General features: G+C 41.7%; 2 protein-coding genes across 2 annotated transcripts in view; one reads left to right on the top strand and one right to left on the bottom strand.

Moving 5' to 3' along the window:
• slc5a10 (solute carrier family 5 member 10) overlaps nt 1–20,441 on the bottom strand; it is a 124,001-nt gene that overhangs the window by 31,006 nt on the left and 72,554 nt on the right. The window lies entirely within an intron of this gene.
• Nucleotides 10,108–20,441, top strand: part of LOC132825363 (protein FAM83G-like) — a 42,946-nt gene continuing 32,612 nt past the window's right edge. Inside the window, exons 1-2 of the mRNA XM_060840541.1 lie at nt 10,108–10,690; nt 15,108–15,275. Of these exons, the coding sequence (XP_060696524.1) occupies nt 10,214–10,690; nt 15,108–15,275 (645 nt within the window). The 5' untranslated portion in view covers nt 10,108–10,213. The remainder of the gene's footprint in view (nt 10,691–15,107; nt 15,276–20,441) is intronic.

Raw genomic sequence — 20,441 nt, forward strand, 5'->3', positions numbered from 1 at the left:
AGGGCTGAGTTAGGTTCTGATTTAAGAGAGTATGAGGGGGGAGATAGGAAAGTGAAATTGAAACCACAGTCACACCAGCCATGATGACATAGAGTGGCAGAACAGGCAAAAGGAGTTCATGGTCTGCTGTTGCTCTTATTTTGTATGTAGATGTATGCTCATTTTTTTTGTAAATATTTTTATTGAGGAAAAGATGTTAAATTTTTTACAAAATTACAAAATCACTACAAAACAGCATAACAATCTTATAATATAACAACAATAACAGTAAACAAACTACTACTCCACTCCACAAATTACTGAGGAGAGAGAAAAAAAAACCACGAAAATTACAATAAATAACTAAAGGAAAACTAAATTAAACCAAGTTGAACCAAGGTAAATTAAACTACATTCAGTCAACTAACCACACTCAGCGCACTCCCCACCACCAGGAGCATCAGTGGGCATATCCATATTTGTTCAGAATTCTTCTTCCCAGGGGCTCCAGCACCACCAGACACAGCCCTCATGTCTACACAAAGGCCCTAATCAATATAGCCACCAAGGCCATGTCCATGTTATAGAGAAAGGGCTGCCATATTCTATAAAACAATTACATTTTCTTGTGCACCATACTTGTAAGGAAGTCCGGGGAAATTTGCTCCATAACTAATCTATGCCACCCCGAGAGTCCCAGGGGATTCTCCGACACTCAGTTCATTAGAATATTCTTCTTCACACAGAATGAAAAAATATTAAACACTTCCTTCTCATCCGCGCCCAAAGAAGGGAGATTTGGCAAACACAAGAGGAGGGACACCAGATCCACCTTGACCTCAGTTCCCAAGACCCCTTCCAAAACACTCACTATATCACCCCAATACCTATGAAGCTTGTGGCATGACCACAAGCAATGGGTAAGAGTGCCAATATCTGTTTCACATTTGGGGCACATTGGGGATGCTCCTGTCTTAAATTTCACAAGCTGCTCTGGTGCCAAATGAGCCCTGTGGAGTACCTTCAATTGCATAGCCTGTGTCCTATTGCAAATTGAAATCTTCCTTACGTTCTCCCAATTTACTCCCATGCCTCTAACAAGATCTCAACCCCCAATTTTTGAGTCCAGATTCCGCACATCCACTCAATGCCCTTTGAGATATAACCTCCTAACAAATGACAGAGGGTGCTAACCAAGAGAATGCTCATGGACCAAAGCACTCTCCTCCATATCCAACTTATAGGGACTAATCATTAATGTAGTCTTTTTCTGTATAAAGTTCCTAAGCTGAAAGTAATGAAGGAGGTCCCTCCTAGATAGCTCATATTTCTGGCTCAGCTGCTCGAAAGACATCATGACCTCCCCGTCAAATAGATCGCCCAAACAGGAGACTCCTCTAGACTCCCAGAAGCTAAAGCCAGAGTCTGTTGATCCCGGCCAAAATCCTGGCATTCCTACTGTGGGAGTAAAAGGGAAGGTTTTTTGTAAATTGCCATCATCATCATTCTCAATGCTTTAACTGTGTTAAGGACAATTGGACTTTTGCCATGGTCCATAACAGTCCTCATTTTGTCCATAAACAACAAATTAATGAGGGAGCATTTTGCCTGGGAGGCCTCGATGTCCAGTCAGATTGACCACGGGTCCTGGTAAGCCCAATCAGCCACATTGGATAGTAGGGAACTCAATTGGTATTTCTTAAGATCTGTGAAATCCACACCTCCCATCCCCTGCAGATGCTGTAATTTGGCAAGCTTAATAAGAAGCCGCCTATGATGCCAGATGAAAGATCCAAGCCAACTGTTAAGCCTCCATAGTGCTTGGCTAGGCAGAACCAAAGCGAGCATTCGCATGGGATTTATTAAACGAGGAAGAACATTCATTTTGACCAGTGCTATTATCCAACTAGGATACTGGATGATCCTCCAAGCACTGAAGGTCATGTCTTCTCTAGAAACTGCACAAAGTTAGCTTCATATAATTGATCAAAGGCTGGGATAATAAAAATGCCTAAATACAAGAAACCTCCCTGTGACCACCTGAAAGGGAAACAAGTTCCACACCCAAGAATGGATATTTTAATAAGGACCTCCATAGGTATGGCCTCCAAAATCATGAAATTGATTTTATACCCCGAGAATGAACCAAATAGATTAATCACTTGTATTAAACAGGGCACAGATATCATTGGTTCAGTTAAAAAGAGAAGAATTTCATCTGCATAAAGGGTGATCTTATGCCTGCCTGATCCTACCTCTGGGGCAATTATATTGGGGTCCCTCCAGATGGCCTCTGCCAACAGCTCAATCACGATGTAAATAATAGTGGTGAGAGAGGACACCGTTGTCAGCTGCCTCTACCGATACTAAAATTGTCAGATCTTATACCGTTAGTGAGAACTGCTGCTTTCGGGTCACTATATCACACTGCCACCCACCTGACAAAAACACCCCCAAGACCAAACTGCTCCAGTACGTTAAAGAGGTACGGCCACTCCATTCGGTCAAACACTTTCTCTGCATCCAGGGAGACAAAGAAGCCCAGAATTGACCCTTGATGGCGTACCTGAACCATGTTTAATATTATCAGTAGACCTACGACCCTGAATAAAACCTGTCTGGTCCACCTTTACGATGATGGGCAAAACCCTCTTCAACCTCAACGCCAGCATTTTCAACAGAATTTTAAAATCCACATTCAATAACAATATGGGCCAATACGAAATACAATCTTCTGAGCTTTCCCTCTCTTGAGAATAGGAGAAATACTTGCTTCTCTCAGAGCGGATGGGAGGCAGTCCTGACTGTATGAGTAGTTGTACATATCCAACAATGGCCTGGCCAACGTGTCCATAAACGCCGAGTAAAACTCGTTCTGAAATACATCTGTGCCAGGCACTTTACAATTCTGGAGCTGCCTCACTTCCTCCTATATTTTTTTTAGATTAGATTTACAGTGTGGAAACAGGCCCTTACGGCCCAACAAGTCCACACCGACCCGCCGAAGCGCAACCCACCCATACCCCTACACATACCCCTTACCTAACACTACGGGCAATTTAGCATGGCCGATTCACCTGACCGGCACATCTTTGGACGGTGGGAGGAAACCGGAGCACCCGGAGGAAATCCAATCTCTTGGATTGTCAAAGGGACATTCAAAAGAGACACCTGTTCTGAAGTTACACCTAAAGGGTGCACCGTCTTTAAAAAAAGGAATCCATCTTCACCAATCTGTCCTCACAGCCCTCCAACTGGTACAATTCAGAGTAGAACTTGCTGACTGCTGTGTTAATCTTTTTGCTATTGCAAGTGACAGTAGCAGCACTCTCTCTAATGGATGTGACAGATTGGGGGGCACTCTTCTTTCTGGCCAGGTACACTAAATATCTACCCGGTTTATCACAATACTCGAATAACGTCTGCTTTGCAAAGCAGATTTCCCTCTTTGCCATCTGGGTGAGCGCAGCGTTCAGTGTAGCCCTGAAGGCTGTAATCCACTGCAACGAAATAATCAAATCCCTTACTTAGGCCTTGGCAGTCTCCCAGAGCATCGACGGATTACTGCCGTTCCCGAATTAATGTCCCAAAAAGTTTTAATTCCCGCGAGAAATACTCAATGAACTTGCTATCCTTCAGGAAGAAAGGATCTACGTGCAAATGCAGCAAGCCTGTCCCATTACTGCCGTCCTTGACCTCCATGTACACTGCCTGTTGATCAGAAACAGCTATGTTCCCGATTCTGCAAGATAGCACCGAGTTCAGAAAGGTCGAAGGGGCAAAAACATGTCAATCCTGGTATAGCACTTATGTGGGTTAGAAATAAAGGTGAAATCCCTACGCTCAGGATGAAGACATCGCCATACATCTACCAACTCCAACTCCTTGTTCAGGTCCATCAACTGCCTAGATTGCAGGGACATACCTGCAAGGCCCTAGGCATTCTGTCCACTTTGGGGTCAGTAAGTCGGTTAAAGTCTCCCCCTAAACTTATATGACATGCCCCAAGGGCCATCAACCTGGAAAGCACATCCGATAAAAATTTGAGGGTATGTGTTGGGGGGCAATATACATTCAAAATCCCATACTCCTCTCCATATATTAAAGCTTTAAGAATCATAAACAACCCATATTCATTCTTAATTTGGTCTAACAGTTAAAATGGGAGATTCTTCTGGATGTGTACAGCAGCTCCTCAACTTTTCAAATTAAAGGATGAGAAAAACTCTAGTCCGAACCCTCCCTACTATAACTTCAAGAGCTCCTTATCAGTTAGATGTGTTTCTTGCAGCAAGGCTATCTTTTCAAAGGCTTGAAAATATCATTTTACTCTTAATTGGTGAACGACTCCCCTTAACATCCCAGGTGCACCATTTAAACAAACGGTTAGCCATAACAATCCAAAACAGTCTGTGACCCCTTCACCCCCCTCCCCCCATGGAGGAAGAACCCCACTCATAGCATGCTGAGTGAAAACAGTAAACAGTTTGTATAAATTTGAAAGTACAACTGCCAAAACTTCCAAATCAAAACTTCTAACAACTACTTCTGCAACAAATCAACATATAACACAAATGAAAGGAGACTTCTCCCCTTGCCTATAGGAGGCGCTCATGCAACCCAGTAATCCCTTCATGGCTCCTTCTAACTGAAGCCACACTCCAGCCCCAAACAACACAAAGTAAGAAGAAAGTTACACACGTCTTATAACAAGAAAGTTAAAAGTACTCAACCCATCCCATCCATACTTTAACCCTATGCACTCCTGGTAAAAAATATATACCCACCCTCGCCTCCCCCAACCATGCCCACATTCCATAATAACAGAGAGAAATGAAAATGAAATTGAGGGGAAAAAAAACAAAGGATAATGGGAGGGGAGAGAAATGGGAGAAGAGAGAGAAAAAGAAAATACAATTAGGACCCCACATATAAAAAAAAACCCGACAGCCAGGTAAACCAGGCAAACCACAGAGAAAAACAAAGTAAACATTATTGCCCCTATTATTTGAGCCAGCCAATCTATTTTAAGGTATCCAGGAAGTCCTTTGCCTTTTCCGATGAGTCAAAATTAAAACCATGACTGAAACGTAATATTGCCGGATATCTTACAGAGTACTGGATATTCAAGTCCGTCAGCCACCTATTTACGTTATCAAAGGCTCGCAGATCACAGCCATAGAAAAATCTTGGAAATGCATAATTCGTGATCCTTTATATATGAGAGATGGTTGATCCTTCCCCTGTGCTATAGAGGCTTCCAGCAACATTTGCTTATCCCTGTAGTGCTGGAATTGCACTAGGACCGGATGGGGACGCTGGTCCAATCTGGGCCTGCGCGCTGTGACCCTGTGGGCCCGCTCGACCCGCAACCGGTTTGCCTTGACTTCTAGCTTCAAAAACTGCAGGAGCCATTGCTCCAAGAAGCTGAAAGTATCATTTTACTCTTAATTGGTGAACGACTCCCCTTAACATCCCAGGTGCACCATTTAAACAAACGGTTAGCCATAACCATCCAAAACCCCCTTAACCCCCCTCCCCATGGAGGAAGAACCCCACTAATAGCATGCTGGCCTTCCTCTTCCTGTTCCGGCAGCCCGACCAGGCGGATGTTCTACCGCAGGCCTCGATTATCGAGGTCATTGACCTGTCATTCCAGGGCTTGGACCCGACCCGCCGAGAATTCCGCCGCGATTTCGGAGGTCATGGTCCGCTGCTCCACCTCCATGATACACTGCCCAAGACGCTAGATCTCCTGGTCATGCTTCTGCAGCATGGCCAAGATCAGTTTCAGCCTTGCCCGGGTCTTCTCCATCGCTGAATCGATCTTCTCTCACAGTTTCACGAACTCGGAGACCAGGCTCTGCTCCTGCCCTGGGATGTTCGCAGACAGTCTTCAACTCATACACAGCAATTCTGGGGGTCAAACACCAATTTCTACCACAATGGGTAATAAAAGGAGGGTGAGTACAACACTTTGTCTGAGTTCTGGTGCAGAGCTCAGCAGGGCAGACCTACTGGATCACTGCCATCTTGAATCCCCCATGTATGCTCATCTTAAAGGGTCACTGGGCTGCTGAATCCAATGGAAGCTAAACCTCTATCTGTTAGTTGTTCACTGTTTTAATGGTACATGGTATACACTTAAAGCCAATTTAAGATAAGACAAAAATAAAAACATATTTATCATATTTCTATTTACGAGGCACACTGTTGTTTTGTGAGGAATGAGAAAGTGGAGAGCAATCCATTGTTTCTTGCTCTGACTTCCAAAGTACATAGCTTTGAAGAGTGCAAGTTGTAGACTTCATTTCTTTTACAAAAGCACATTCTGTGCAGGTGTGCTATTTAAGATATATTTGGCTCAATGATGCCTGCAGAATTCATGCCTATTGATCATACAATGCTTAGAGGAACAATGGAGCCGCATACCAAAGTGATAACTATTTTGAATTGCTGTCAAAAGAAATTCAAAGAGACATTTCTTTCCAAATTAATTGTGCTATGTCATATTCTCACGCTCAAGTTTTACAACTTAGTTTTATGTATTATTTAATAGCACTGCATATAAACAAAATCTGTAAATGGCAATAAAATCTTCAGTAACAATTTAATATTAAATCACACAATGCTTTACAATGAAATGCGACCACAATTTTGTAGCACATTGTTCTGATTCATAAAGAATTCAGTTAACATAAAGATTTAGTATTTGCTTGTGTGTACTTTGCTTTCACAATATATATGTTTCAAATATATATATGTTTCAACATATATTTCAAATCTATTTATATCCTGAGTCTAAATTTCTCAATTCTCCTTATTTGCAACACTGTGTCTTTATAATAATTGAATTCTGATCAGTGTACCTCTGATCTTTGCAAGTTTCCTATTGGTTTTGCTGGTGGTCTGTCTAATTGGGAGGATCATTGAAGTTCCTCTCTGTTCTTGCTGTTTCAATTAAAAGAGTGAATGTCACTATGCATTATAGGGACAATCAATTTAATTTCCTGTTATGTTATGTTTTCCAAATCAATCCCTTCTCATACTTAAGCATCACCACTTGAAATATAGAATGTGAGGAGGCCTTGTAATGTCTGAGTCTATTCTGCCACTCAAAGCGATTGCAGCTGCCCTGTTATGAAACTTTCAGCTCAGCATCAGTGCGTCAGTTTCCAAATGTGCAATTCACCTAGTGCCATTCTCCACCTTTTACTCTGTAACCCTGCATATACTTCCTTTTTAGATAACAGTCTAATTTTGAATGCTCCAATTGAACTTTCCTCTAGCACAATACATATCTGCCTTTGATCTATTATCAAAATCCATCTATCTAAGATTTTATATTTACCACTGATCAAGCCTGAATTGCTATTTGCAGAAGAAAGATCCAAATATTTATTATTCTATATGGGTAGAACCATTGTTTGATTTCACCCCTTTCATGCATATTCTATTGTAAACAGATTTAGAACCTCTTCCTTGCTTTCCTCATATACTTTCTTAATTCATTTATTTTTCCTTAATAGAAAATGATCTTCCTCACAGTTCTTAATCTGGTTTCATATATCTTCCAAATTCCTATCTTCTAAGTTGCTTCTTTAAACTAATTTTAGCATTGCTATTAGATCATGTTGCCTCAAAAGTGTGAGGCCATTTTGCAATGATCGGACAATGAGGGAATACTGGAGATAAGAGAGTGGTTTGCCAATGTATAGTAAATTAGATTGAAATTGCAATACAAAAGCAGCCAATTACTTCCATTGGTTTTGTGCTCCATGTGCTGTTTCCCTCAATCTACCATGTCTTACTTTATAGCATAGTATTCAATTTCTTTTTCACTCAAGTATTGGTCTGGCTTTCCTTCAAATGCCAGGATGTTAGGTTTGTTAGAATAAAGAGATTAAAAGCTTGATCATTACACAAATGAACCATGGGTTTTAATTTTGAGGCAGACCAATAGACAAAAGCAACTTTTTCCGAACTATCATCAGTTCCAGGGAAGGGTCACTGAACCCAAAACATTAACTCTGATTTCCCTTCGTAGATGCTGCCAGACCTGCTGAGCCTTTCTAGAAATTTCTGTTTTTTTATTGTAGACAGATGGAGTTTCAAACTCCTCTTTGGATATCCCCAACACCGCAGCCTCAGCTGTTAATTTTGGGTTGAGATTCAACAAGATGTTTGTGCCTAAATTGGTTTACAGTCTAAAGGAAGTGATCAATGCAAACAAAATGCCCCAGCAATTGTATACCACAAGCAGGGCAAATTTGGCTGATAATCTGTTGGCCTGGGCTCATTGCAAGAGAATACTTAGAAGACTCTGGAGCTGACATGCCCGCAGAAATAAAATCCCCTTTTGCTTCACCTATGAAAAAACCTGAAAGTCCACCCAGTTACTGTATGCTGGGGAATTCCAATACCTTTATGAGAAGTAGCGATCTTATAAAAACATCCAGGATATTTTTCAGTGAAGATTTCCCTTATGATAATGGCCTAAATTAATATATTCCACATGACTTCCTTTTGTAGCCAAAGTGATCTGATCCAAGAAGCCACACAGATGCCCTGCTTGTCAAGATATTTAAAGAACTACAATCCATTTGACTTCAAAGAACTCACAAAGCAGAAAATGTTGGAAACATGCAGAACAGGAGTTGACATTTAGAAAGTGTCAGATCAATCTCTATCCCTAACATTAATCTATCACTTCTCTTTGCTGAGAGAACTGTAGAACTAGTGTCTTCTGCTTATATTTCATTGTGCAGTAAGGATTGTGTTACTTTTTGGGAGAATGGAAACATCTTTTGGCCTTCCTTATCCTAGGTACTCTGGCACCTGAATTTTACATGGGATGCACACATAGATTCTTACCTTAAGTCCCCTGGCATTAAACATGTACCAGTATAACGACGGGAAATTCCTCTCAGTTATTTCTTTTACCCTCTGACTCAATTGAATCTTTGAAAAGCAACAAAGCATCAAGTAAATGTTTAGGATCTCACTGCATAGAAGGAGACCTTTCAGTTCTTAGTGGTTGTGCAAGTAGAATCCAATTAGATTTTTTTCAAAAAGTTTATTCATTGGCCGGGTCAGCCCATTCCTATGCAAGATAGTGATGAGCTACCCCCCTTTTTGAACCGCTGCAGTCCTTTTGTTGATGGTACACGCACAACTAGGGAGATGCGTACCCCTTCACTCCTTCCTCATATTCCTGTGCTTTTTTTTTCTTTTTGGGGTACGTATATCGACTAGGTACATGAGACAGACGTTTGAGAGATACCCCACCCCCTACAATTTCTGTCCAAAACGACTTGTTAAATCTCCACATTTGCATAGTTATTGTTGGAGACAAATTAATATTCTTGGTTGTTAAGTTGTGAATAAATTGTAGGAATCTCTGAGACAAAAGCGTAAGCGGGACTCTGGTGGTAATGTCTGTATCTCTGAGCTATGAGTGCGTCGAAAGCTTGAGATTTCAAATAAACCTGATGTCTGTGACTTCTGACCTTGTACACCCCAGTCCAACACGGGCGCCTCCACATCATGTTGATTGACAAAAATCCTGATGTGTCATTGTGACTGAGAATGATTTTTCAAATTTAATACATCTTACATGTGTGGAATGTTTTCGAAACGAATTAATTCTGTCTCAAGTTAGAATTTAAAATTAGGTTTATTGACACGTGTACTCAAATACAGATATACAGCGTTTCTGTCACAACTAACACGTTCGGTCACTTTGGCCGATTTGAAAAGACTTTCATGATGGAATATTCTAAACAAACCATTGGGAAGTGATCTCGTCTGGAAGTTGGGGTGACATTACGCAAAAGCACAGCTTTGTTTGCCAGGGCAGGAAGGACAATTACCAGCAAAGGAGGCTTCAGGGAGTGAACTCATTCTGTGTGTGTGTGTGTGAGAGAGAGAGAGAGGTTTGCCGACTGAGTCAGCTTCCTCCTGCTTTCAAAACCAGAAAGCCCCAATGGTTTGACCGCAGGTGCAGGTGTGGCTGAGATATTCGGAAGATGAGACTGAGTCCTGGAGAGATCAAGGTGTGGCGCTGCGCTCAGGCAGAGGGAGGGAACACTGGGGCGGAGCATTCAACCTGTCAGAATTTATGTTTTGTTCCCTGGTCCAACTCAAATTCCCGCTGTGGTGAGGGGGCACTCCCGGGGCAGGCTGTAGCGTTTCTATCAGGGGCTGAAGGGTTTTTTTAAAATTCCTTTTGGAAATGGCCCTCTCGCAGTTACAGTGCCTGGATGAGGGGAATGTCAACGTTCGGACCAATGAATCCAAACCGGACTTTTATTACAGCGAGCCCCAGAGACTGGCGCTGGAGACTCTGCTGGCTCACGGCACGCAAGCTTTTAACGAACTGGTGACCGGGGAAAACTTGCGGGAATTTCTGTCCGAGCTGGATATCGAGCAGATCCTGAACTCCGTTCGGGATTTCCTACCGGAGGAGCCGGACGAGGAGGAGGCCGGGGGCAAGGGAGAGGGCTCGAAGCCGGGCTCCCAGGCCAAGTCCCTGTCCCTGCACTACTGGCCGGAGACCTCGGACATCGCCCGGCCCCGGCTGGAGCTGGGCTGGCCGGACTCCAGCGCCTATCGCGGAGTCACCCGGGCCAATGTGTACACACAGCCCCCTCTGGACGGCTCCATGCACATCAAGGAGATGATCCGGAGAATGATCAACCAGGCGCAAAAGGTGAGGGGTATTCCCGTGGGAATTTCACACGGTGGCTTTTGGGGTTAGCTTCGGAGATTTTTTTTTGAGTGGGGGGGTTAAAGGAGACATGAAGGAGGATCCGGTAACTAACTGGAAAGGAGTGGACACCCTGCTCCTGTTCAGTTGGAGAACCCTCTGTGTAACTTGGTGGAACATCCTAAAGAGATGATGATCCCAAAGATGTCGGTGTCCCGCCCACCGGCATGGGGCTCCCCAAAACGTTAGGCTACTTCCCAAGAGGGTTTTAAGCGGGAATGGAGGGGGGAGGGAAGGGGGGGAAGGTGGAGAGACCATTCCAAAACAGCACTCCTGCCTGCAACGTCAGGGAAACAGAAGTTAATCCCTTTATCCAAAAAAGTGGAAGCAATATTCCCAGTCTATCATTGCAGCCCATGTGCTACTTTAGGACTGTGTGCGCCATTCTATTTATTAGACATGAAGCAAGTTGGAAAGGGGCTATTACACATGCTTTTTGCTGGTGCAAGTGACTGGCTGATTTATATTCTTGAAAATGTCACTGGTGTCAGGAAAGACATGATTTTAAAGCCCTCACTGTTGCTGTGTTCAGCTAAGGGTGGGTTCAAACCGTTTTTGGATTTCCGCTTGAAGTTGCAATCATGACATCATTGTGGATGGAGTACACTTCCGCTGTGTTGGTGGGAGAAGTGTCCCATTGACTCCAGCAAGTTACCGATGAGGTAATGGAATAGGCGAGTGAGTAGGCGCGGGTTAGCATGCTGGAGACTGGGATAATTGTTGGCCCCCGGGGTCTCTGCTCCCATCTCCACTATCGGTACCGTCACAGCAGATGAGTAATTTCCTATTGCTGGCGGTTTTACTTCAGATGAGCCTCCTCCTATTCTATTTACCTGATCTCCACCCTACAGCAGATGGTGATGTTCCCTTCTCCCACAATTAGTCATCTCGTTGCCTTGAAAGAATTATTTCCCTCTATAGCTTCCTGTGGTAGAGAGTCACTCATTCTAATCACTGACTAATAGCATGTCCGCTTATTTTCCTATTGCATCTATTAGTAAACCATTTTTTGTACTAAGCGGCCCTACCTTTATATTTTTCACACGTGGAATTATTCCTTCCGTCCCTATCCAGCACAACATTTTAATTTTAAAGAGCTCAACGGGTCACGGAGTCATAGTGATGTTCAGCACAGAAACAGACCCTTCAGACCAACACGCCCATGCCTACCAGATATCCTAAAATAATCTAGTCCTGTTTGCCAGCATTTGGCACATATCCCTCTCAACCCTTCCTATTCATAAACCCATTCAGATGCCTTTTAAATGTTGTAATTGTACCAGCCTCCACCACTTCCTCTGGCAGCTCATTCCATACATGCACCACCGTTTGCGTAAAAATGTTGCCCCTTAGTTCCCTTTTAAATCTTTCCACTCTCCCCATAAACCTAGACCCTCTACTTTGGGACTCCCACATCCTAGAGAAAAGACATTGCCTATTTACCCTATCCATGACCCTCAAGACTCTATAAATCTCTACAAGGTCACCCCTTAGCCTCCAACGCTGCAGGGAAAATAGCCCCAGGCTATTTAGCCTCTCCATGTAACTCAGACAGTCCACCCCGACAACATCTTCGTAAATCTTTTCTGAACCCTTTCAAGTTTCACAACATCCTTCCTATAGCAGGGAGACCAGAACAGCATGTAATTCTCCAAAAGTGACCGAACTCATCCCCTTTACAGCCACAACATGACTTCACAACTCCTATACTCAATGTAATGATCAATAAAGGCAAGCATACCAAATGCCTTCTTCACTATCCTATCTACCTGCGATTCCACTTTCGAGGAGTTACGAACCTACATCTCAGGGTCTCTTTGTTCAGCAATACTTTCCAGGATCTTACCATTAAATGTATAAATCCTGCCTGGATTTATCTTTCCAATATACAGCACATCAGATTTATCTAAATTAAGCTCCATCTGCCACTCCTCTGCCCATTGGCCCATCTGATCAAGATCTCGTCATACTCTGAGGTAATCATCTTCACTGTCCACTGCATCCTCAATTTTGATGTCATCTGCAAACTTACCAACAACACCTCCTATGTTCACATCCAAATCATACAAATAACAAAAAGCAGTGGACCCAGTACTGATCCCTTATGGCCCACCAATAGTCACAGGTGTCCAGTTTGAAAAGCAGCCCTCCACTGCCATCCCGTCATCTACCTTTGAGCCAGTTCTGTATCCAAATCGCTAGTTCTCCATGTATTCCAAGTGATCTAACCTTGCTATCCAGTGAACCATGAGGAATTTAGTCGATTGCCTTACTGAAATCCATACAGATGACATCCATCACTCTGCCCTCATCAATCCTGTTTGAATTATTTAGAAGAAAGAGGATTTTTAACAATCAAGTTTGTGATACATGATTTCCCATGCACAAAACCATAAGGACTATCCTTAATCAGTCCTTGCATTTCCAAATAAATGTAAATCCTGTCTCTCAGTATTCTCTTCAACAACTTGTCCACCATCGATGTCAGACTCACCGGTCTATAGTTCCCTGGCTTTTCCTTACCACCTTTCTTAAATAGTGGCACAATGTCAGCCAATGTTAAGTCTTCTGGCACCTCACCTGTGACTACCGATGATACAAATATCTCTGCGAGGGACCCAGTAATCATTTCCCTGACTTCCTACCGAGTTGTAGGGTACACCTCATCAGGTCCCGGGATTTATCCACCTTTATACTTTTTAAGACATCCAGCAGCTCCTCAAGTTTCAAGAAAAATGTCTCAATTTATAAAGTTACATACACAACCTTGCATCAAAGCAAAGTAATGCAGGTGCTGGAGATCTGAAATACAAAATAGACCATGCTGGAGAAACTCTACAGGTCTCAACCATCGGAGGGTCTGCCTCTCAAAAAACAAGTCAAACTGCCTTGCAGATTATCAGAAAAGGCCTGTGGCAACTACTTTGAAGAAGTGCAAGGAAGTTCTCCCCATTGTCCCAGGCAACAGTTAACCCTCAAACAACATCATTAAAAACGATGAACAAAAGTAACCCCAAATAACTGTGGATGCTGGAAATCAGAAACAAAAACAGAAGTTGCTGGCAAAATCTGGTTACTGATGGTGGAAGCTTGTGTGTCATTTTGCTGTTGTCTTTCCCACATTTCTAATGTGAAAGTTGTTTTTAAAAAAATCTAACTTAATTTAGGGCGGCACGGTGGCAAGTGGTTAGCACTGCTGCCTCACAGCGCCGGAGACCTGGGTTCAATTCCTGACTCAGGCGACTGACTGTGTGGAGTTTGCACATTCTCCCCGTGTCTGCGTGGGTTTCCTCCAGGTGCTCCGGTTTCCTCCCACAGTCACAAAGATGTGCAGGTCTGGTGGATTGGCCATGTTAAATTACCCGTAGTGTTGGGTAAATGTAGGGGAATGGGTGGGTTTCGCTTTGGCGGGTTGGTGTGGACTTGTTGGGCCGAAGGGCCTGTTTCCACACTGTAAGTAATCTAATCTTAATTGGCTGTAAAGCACTTTTGGACATGCAGATGTTATGAAAGGCTCTATAAACATAGAATTTCCATCTTTACCCAGGTAGTTTTTAAATTTTCTCCCCTAAAGGATATTAGTGAACCAGATTTTTCTTTCCCATCAACAATTGTTTTAGACTTTTAATTCAAGGTTTTACAACTGCCCTGCTGGCATTTAAACCTTGGTCCCCTGAACATCACCAGAGTCTCTGCATTAACATGTGTTGCTGGAAAGGCACAGCAGGTCAGGCAGCATCCAAAAAGCAAGAGAATCGACATTTCGGGCATGAGCCCTTCTTCAGGAATCTGCTGTGCTTTTCCAGCAACACATTTTCAGCTCTGATCTCCAGCATCTGCAGTCCTCACTTTCTCTGCATTAACAGTCAAGTAATATCACAAGGCCATCGCTTGGAAATTGCAATGCCCCAGAAGGGATTGATAGCACAGAACCACGTCATTCACTCCACCTTAATCTCTGCTGATGTTTATGCTACACACAAACCTCCACTCAACGCCTCCCGCCCACTTCCACTCCTCCTTTATTCAGGTAATTGAGCACTTGAGTTATCCCTCGCATTTATATAGCTTTCTGTTAACTGCATAAGCGTTTAGTGCGTTATAGCCACACCCTGCATACAGTAGTTTGTTCAGAATTCTTTATCATGCTTGTTAATGACTATCATACCTTTACAACCACTGGATTTTTGTCTAAACCAAGCTTGCGGAAACATCATTCCAATATCTGCCTTATCTAAATAAAACTCCAATTCATAATGTGAGTGCACAGACGATGCATGATGTAAGCAATGATATGATTCCACGACTTTGTAGCGCTGCTGTGTGTAAATGCAGCTGTTTTTATTTTAACTGTTCACAGGTAATCGCTGTCGTAATGGATTTATTTACAGACGTCGATATTTTCAAAGACTTGCTGGATGCCAGCTTCAAGAGGAGAGTTCCTGTCTACATCATCCACGACGAGGTTAACATCAAGTATTTCTTGAAGATGTGTGAGTGTTCAGGAATGCACATGGGGATGCTGAAAGTAAGTTGGACAAAGTGTACCAGCCAGCTTGGCCAATGTTGATGTTCTATGATGTTCTCAGTCACCAGCGTAAAAAGTTGTGATAATTTGTCACTTGTGGTAAGCATCCAAAAAATTGCCTGGAGGAATGCCTTGATATGAGTCTTTTTTCTGATACGCCAAAGGAAAGGCCACCTGATGGGTTGCTTCTTACACTCCTTCCCAGCTCCTCGTGCCAGTTGAGGTGGGGACAGGGAGAAAGTGGTTGCGAGGAAGGAAGAGAAACCTTGATGAGCCAAGATCCTGGAGTTGCTATATGGGCAGCAGGGTCTCTGTGTTAGACAGCCACTGCCAGCCCTCCACCCTGTCCAGTGACATCGCACTGGAACACTGTGTTCCTGCACGTTATCCCACCTGTGAGTGTTTTATTTTACAATAAATGCAGCCTGAGACAGAACATACAATACTCTTTATGCTTTTGTTTTTGCAAATGAAAGCACTTTTGTATTGCGGCCTCATTTCCAAGTTATTCCAAAGGTCAATTGCCTTTAAATATTTAGCGAAGCCTGTCACAGTGCTTAAGATAAAAAAAAGACTGTGTTCCCTGCCCCCTTTCACCATAAACTTGTGCAAGGAACTGCGAATTAATATCAAGGGAAGGGCACCAAGTGCTGAATCAACACTAATTGTTCACTGGCCTTTGAAATCTTGAAATTCCTTGCTTAAATTCTTTTTTCTGCTAATCTGAATGGATGCCAGCAGCCTTCAATGAGAAATTCCTCTCTATAAATCATTAAACAGTAGCTTTCATCTGACATCCCACACCAAATGATCATTTTACATTTGCCTCTGAGCTCCACACTCTGATTAATGTCTTGCATTCACTAAAAGGGTTCTATTCTAACTGCTATTAACTACCAAATCTCCATTTGATCACTGTTTCTATTGCCATGCCTGATCCATTACTGTAGTGTGAAAGTATTTTCATATTTCAGTTTAAATGTAAAATACACTGGAGCAGCTCTCAGCAGGTTACAATGGAGGACAAAATTCCTCCTGCATGAATTTCAATGTATCACTTCTTGTTTTGATGGCATAAAAATATTGATAAAAGAGTAGTGCTGTGGAGGAAACCAATGCTTTGTTCAACATCTGTGCAAATCGTTTCTGTGATACACTTTTAAAAAAGCCTTGATGGAGATCTTAAAAAAAAATGATGCATTTGTTGGATTGGATAGATTTGATAAAGAATGTGGTAGAATCTAAAACTAGGGCCTTAAAGTATCTATCTGAAGCAGGGTCACTGGACTTGAAAGTTTAACTCTGTTTTCTTTCTGTCGTTGTTACCAGACCTGCTGGGCTTCTGCAGCAGTTATCACTCTTGTTCCATGAAGGATAGAATAGTTACTAATAAATCTTGTGCAAAGATCAGGGGAAAATTCTTTACTGAGTGCTTAGAGGTAGATCTGACTATTGTAGAAGTGACCGAGGGAAATGACAAGGAAACTAGATAAGTCCACAAAGAAAAAAAATACTGGCGTTTGAGAGGAGCTGAATGGAAAGGGAGGAGATTCATGGGGAGTATTAACTTTAGCTTAGACCAGCTAGGCCAAATAACTTGTTTTTGTGTTCCTTTCTTTTATGTGATCTATTCAATAACTCTCTTTGATCAAGTTTTTTTTGTTATCTGCCTCGGTATGACTTGGTGTCAGGTTTTTGTTTTGTCAGATAATATTTTTGAGGTGATGGAGGCTGTTTGCTCCACTGAAGTGCTAGATAAATGCAAGTTATTGACATTTAATCTGTATGATGACCATCAGGTTCCTACATAGCCATATGGTTCATGGGGGTAGATATAACTGTGTCCCGACTCCATTACTAGAAATACCCTAAACACGTTTATGATCTCTGGGTCATCTGAAAGTGTCAGAGATAAAATCTAAAACAAAGGCCTGGCTTGGAATGTATAGAATTCCATGCAGATATCATCAGTCTAAATTTTAAGGCCTGGTCACCACAGAAGAAAATGCCAACAAGGAAACTCAATATTTTGAGTATGTAACAAGAAGCAAGCATGTGCATTATAGATAAAGCAAGTGGAAACTCCACCTGAAGTGTCTACACTTGTCATTATCCACTGAATACTGTTAATGGCAGATTTGTTATCTGAATTCATTGCTGACATTAATTCTGGTTGAGGATATTTGGGCAGTTTTTATTAATACATGGTGATTTGGCATTCATATACAAAGTAATTGTCTGATTATAGATTAAAATGGGTCTTTCTGGTAATTGCTGGAATGAGACAACATAATTGTGACTATGTGTAAAAGATTTAGGATCAATAACATAAGAAACTTTGTCACCTAACAAAGCTGTGGAATGCATGACTGAAATTAATGATTGTAGCAGAAACGCAGTCAGTGTTGAAGAATAGGTTAAATAAATGTTTGAATGAAAGGAAATTAAAAAGATATGGGAATGGGAGAGGATTGCAGGATTAGAATGCTGTTCATTGTAGATCGTTCCAATGTGGCTCAGTTGTGACAACCTGCTTCCAGTTGTAATTTGCATATAAAATTATATTATTCAAATCTTGCCAACATTCTAACCTGTTGAAAGCCAAAACTTGCTGGGTTTGGATAGACAAGTGTAAAAGCAGTGTCGATAATTTCTAATCATCGTGTTCAGAGATGTTATACTCAATTCTGGAGCATGTGGAATTTGAACCTGGGCCTCCTGGCTCTGAGCTGGGGAGACTATCACTGCACCACAAGACCCTAAAAATACACACTTCTTTATGCACAGTCAATCACACACAGCAATAGCCTGCATCAGTGTGTACGTGCATGTCATTTGAAAGCATCATAGTCAGGTCGTTTTCTTTACAATGTTAAATCTACAGAATTATTTTTGAGTTTCAGAAACATTATGTAAATTGGTTCACACTATATCATGTGATTTGACACAGTTTATGATTTAATCAAGTTTGTGAGAAACATAACTGATATGTGGATGATGGCACTTATATTTTCTGAGAGACATGTCAGATTTTGGTGATGAGCGTTACACTTTCTCTTTTCCAAGAGTAAAATTGGACTTCTCAACATATTACTTAGAATTCTAGCCTGAATAACTACCTTGTGTGTTAGCCACTACCCAATTTATTTTAAATACTGGTATAGAGCAGCACTTTTCTCTGCCTTTTAGTTCACAATGGAAAATGGCATATTGTTAAGAAAACCTCATTTTAAAGTATTAAGACAAGTATAATCCATTCAGTAGTGCTCTAACAAATTACCATTTAATTACAGTGGTAAATGGCAAGTAATCATGGACTTTTTAAAAATTGCACTCAATTCTAATTCTGCAATTTCCAAGCAGGTTTTGGAAACTGATGTGTAAACTTTAACTATGTGTTGTTTTCATATTTTGATATTGATTTGAGAGGGCATTGTCAGCAGAAATCACCAAACCTTTACCTATAATCACTCATCTCTAAAAAGATCTTGTTGGTGCTCCATTATGTGCAATGTGCAACATAATACAGTGTCTTTGTTACAGTTAAAGCATCCCAATGTACTTTCAAGGAGCAATTGTCAGAAAAATTTGACAGCAAGTCCCATAAGGAATTATTAGACAGGTGACCGATAGCTTGATAATAAAGGTAACATAGAAAATAGGAGCAGGAGTAGGCCATTCAACATGATCATAACTGATTATTCAACTCAGTACCCTGTTTCTGCTTTCTCCACAAACCCTTGATTCCTTTCATCCTAAGGACTATATCTAACTCCTTCTTGAAAGCATTTAATATTTTATCCTCAACTGCATCCTGTGGGAGAGAAGCACACAGGCTCACCACTCTGGTTGAAGAAATTTCTCCTCAGTAAGTTTTAAAGTTGGAAATATTTATGGAGGGAATTCAGAATGAGAGGCCAAGAGAGAGCTGAAGATACACCTGTTGATGGAATGATGCAGCAAGTCAAAACACTTAGAAGACCAGAGGAGGATAGAGGTTTTCTATTTCTCTGAAAGGCTACTTCAAATTGAACAATCATTGTAGCACAAGTATCTGCTACAATATAGAGAATTGGATATCTGTTCGACCTAAAACTGAACAGTAATAGACCTACACTTCCATTGTGAATACAGGCATGTTGGATGGAGAACAGCTACATGGCTTTCTTGTTGTCTTCTGATCAACTTGTTAAGAAATGTTATTGCACACATTTGGAGTATGTTTGGGACTTGAATACAGGCCTCCTAGCTTAGAGGTGGCAGCATTACCACAGTGCCACAGGAACCCTCAGCTATGTGGTTTACTCCTAATAACCAACTAGGTATGAGCAACAAATGCCACTTCCCATTAAAGAAAAAGAGGAGAAAAAAGCATTTGCGATCTGCAAACTTTACACAGCTAGAATATTGGCCAGTATTTGCTGCATTGCCAACTCGGATTGCTTCAATATCTGTGGAGTCATGAATGATAGTTAAAACTCTGTAATCATTAGTGACTTGGACTACTATGTCAAATGTGTTGCAACTGAGCATGGTTGAACATTGGAGTTCCTCATCCATTATACATTCTGCGCCCTTGCTGTCCTTGGCATATCTTCCACATTGGGAGGTACTGATTCACAAATTAGTTTCCTTGCCAGCATTTAGCCCAATACCAATGAGGTTCTATGGGATTCAGAGTCAATGTTGAGGACTCCGAATTTTGCACAAGATTGCAGATAATAGGATGAGGAAGTTAATGGAATTACTGGACAACTGGTTCCTGGTATGTAGATCATATCAGCTTTGGTCAATTTTAATTTTAACTGACTCTTTTGTTGTTTGCTACAATTGAGTGGCTTTCTATATAAGAATGACATTGATTTTTAACAAAACCTATTGATGGAATTTAGCTTTGGAGCAGTCAGTGGCACTATTTTTGACCCCTTGGGTGGTAACTACCTGATAACATTGCAATCTTTCTGTTAACTTAGGGCTCATTATAACAAACAGCTTAAACTGCCTCCTTATGGTGCACAGGTAATTCTCTAATTTTCTGAAGGTGTACAATTTCTTCATGAATGTCCTTTGATGGCAATACTGCAATTTGATCTTAAGCCCAATTTGTAATCCGCATCAAGTGAAACAGAGCTGCAAAGGCTTTGTTCTTTGCGTGTTGGTTAAAGT

This window comes from Hemiscyllium ocellatum, chromosome 20, assembly GCF_020745735.1.
Source record: "Hemiscyllium ocellatum isolate sHemOce1 chromosome 20, sHemOce1.pat.X.cur, whole genome shotgun sequence".
Classification (NCBI taxonomy): Eukaryota; Metazoa; Chordata; class Chondrichthyes; order Orectolobiformes; family Hemiscylliidae; genus Hemiscyllium; species Hemiscyllium ocellatum.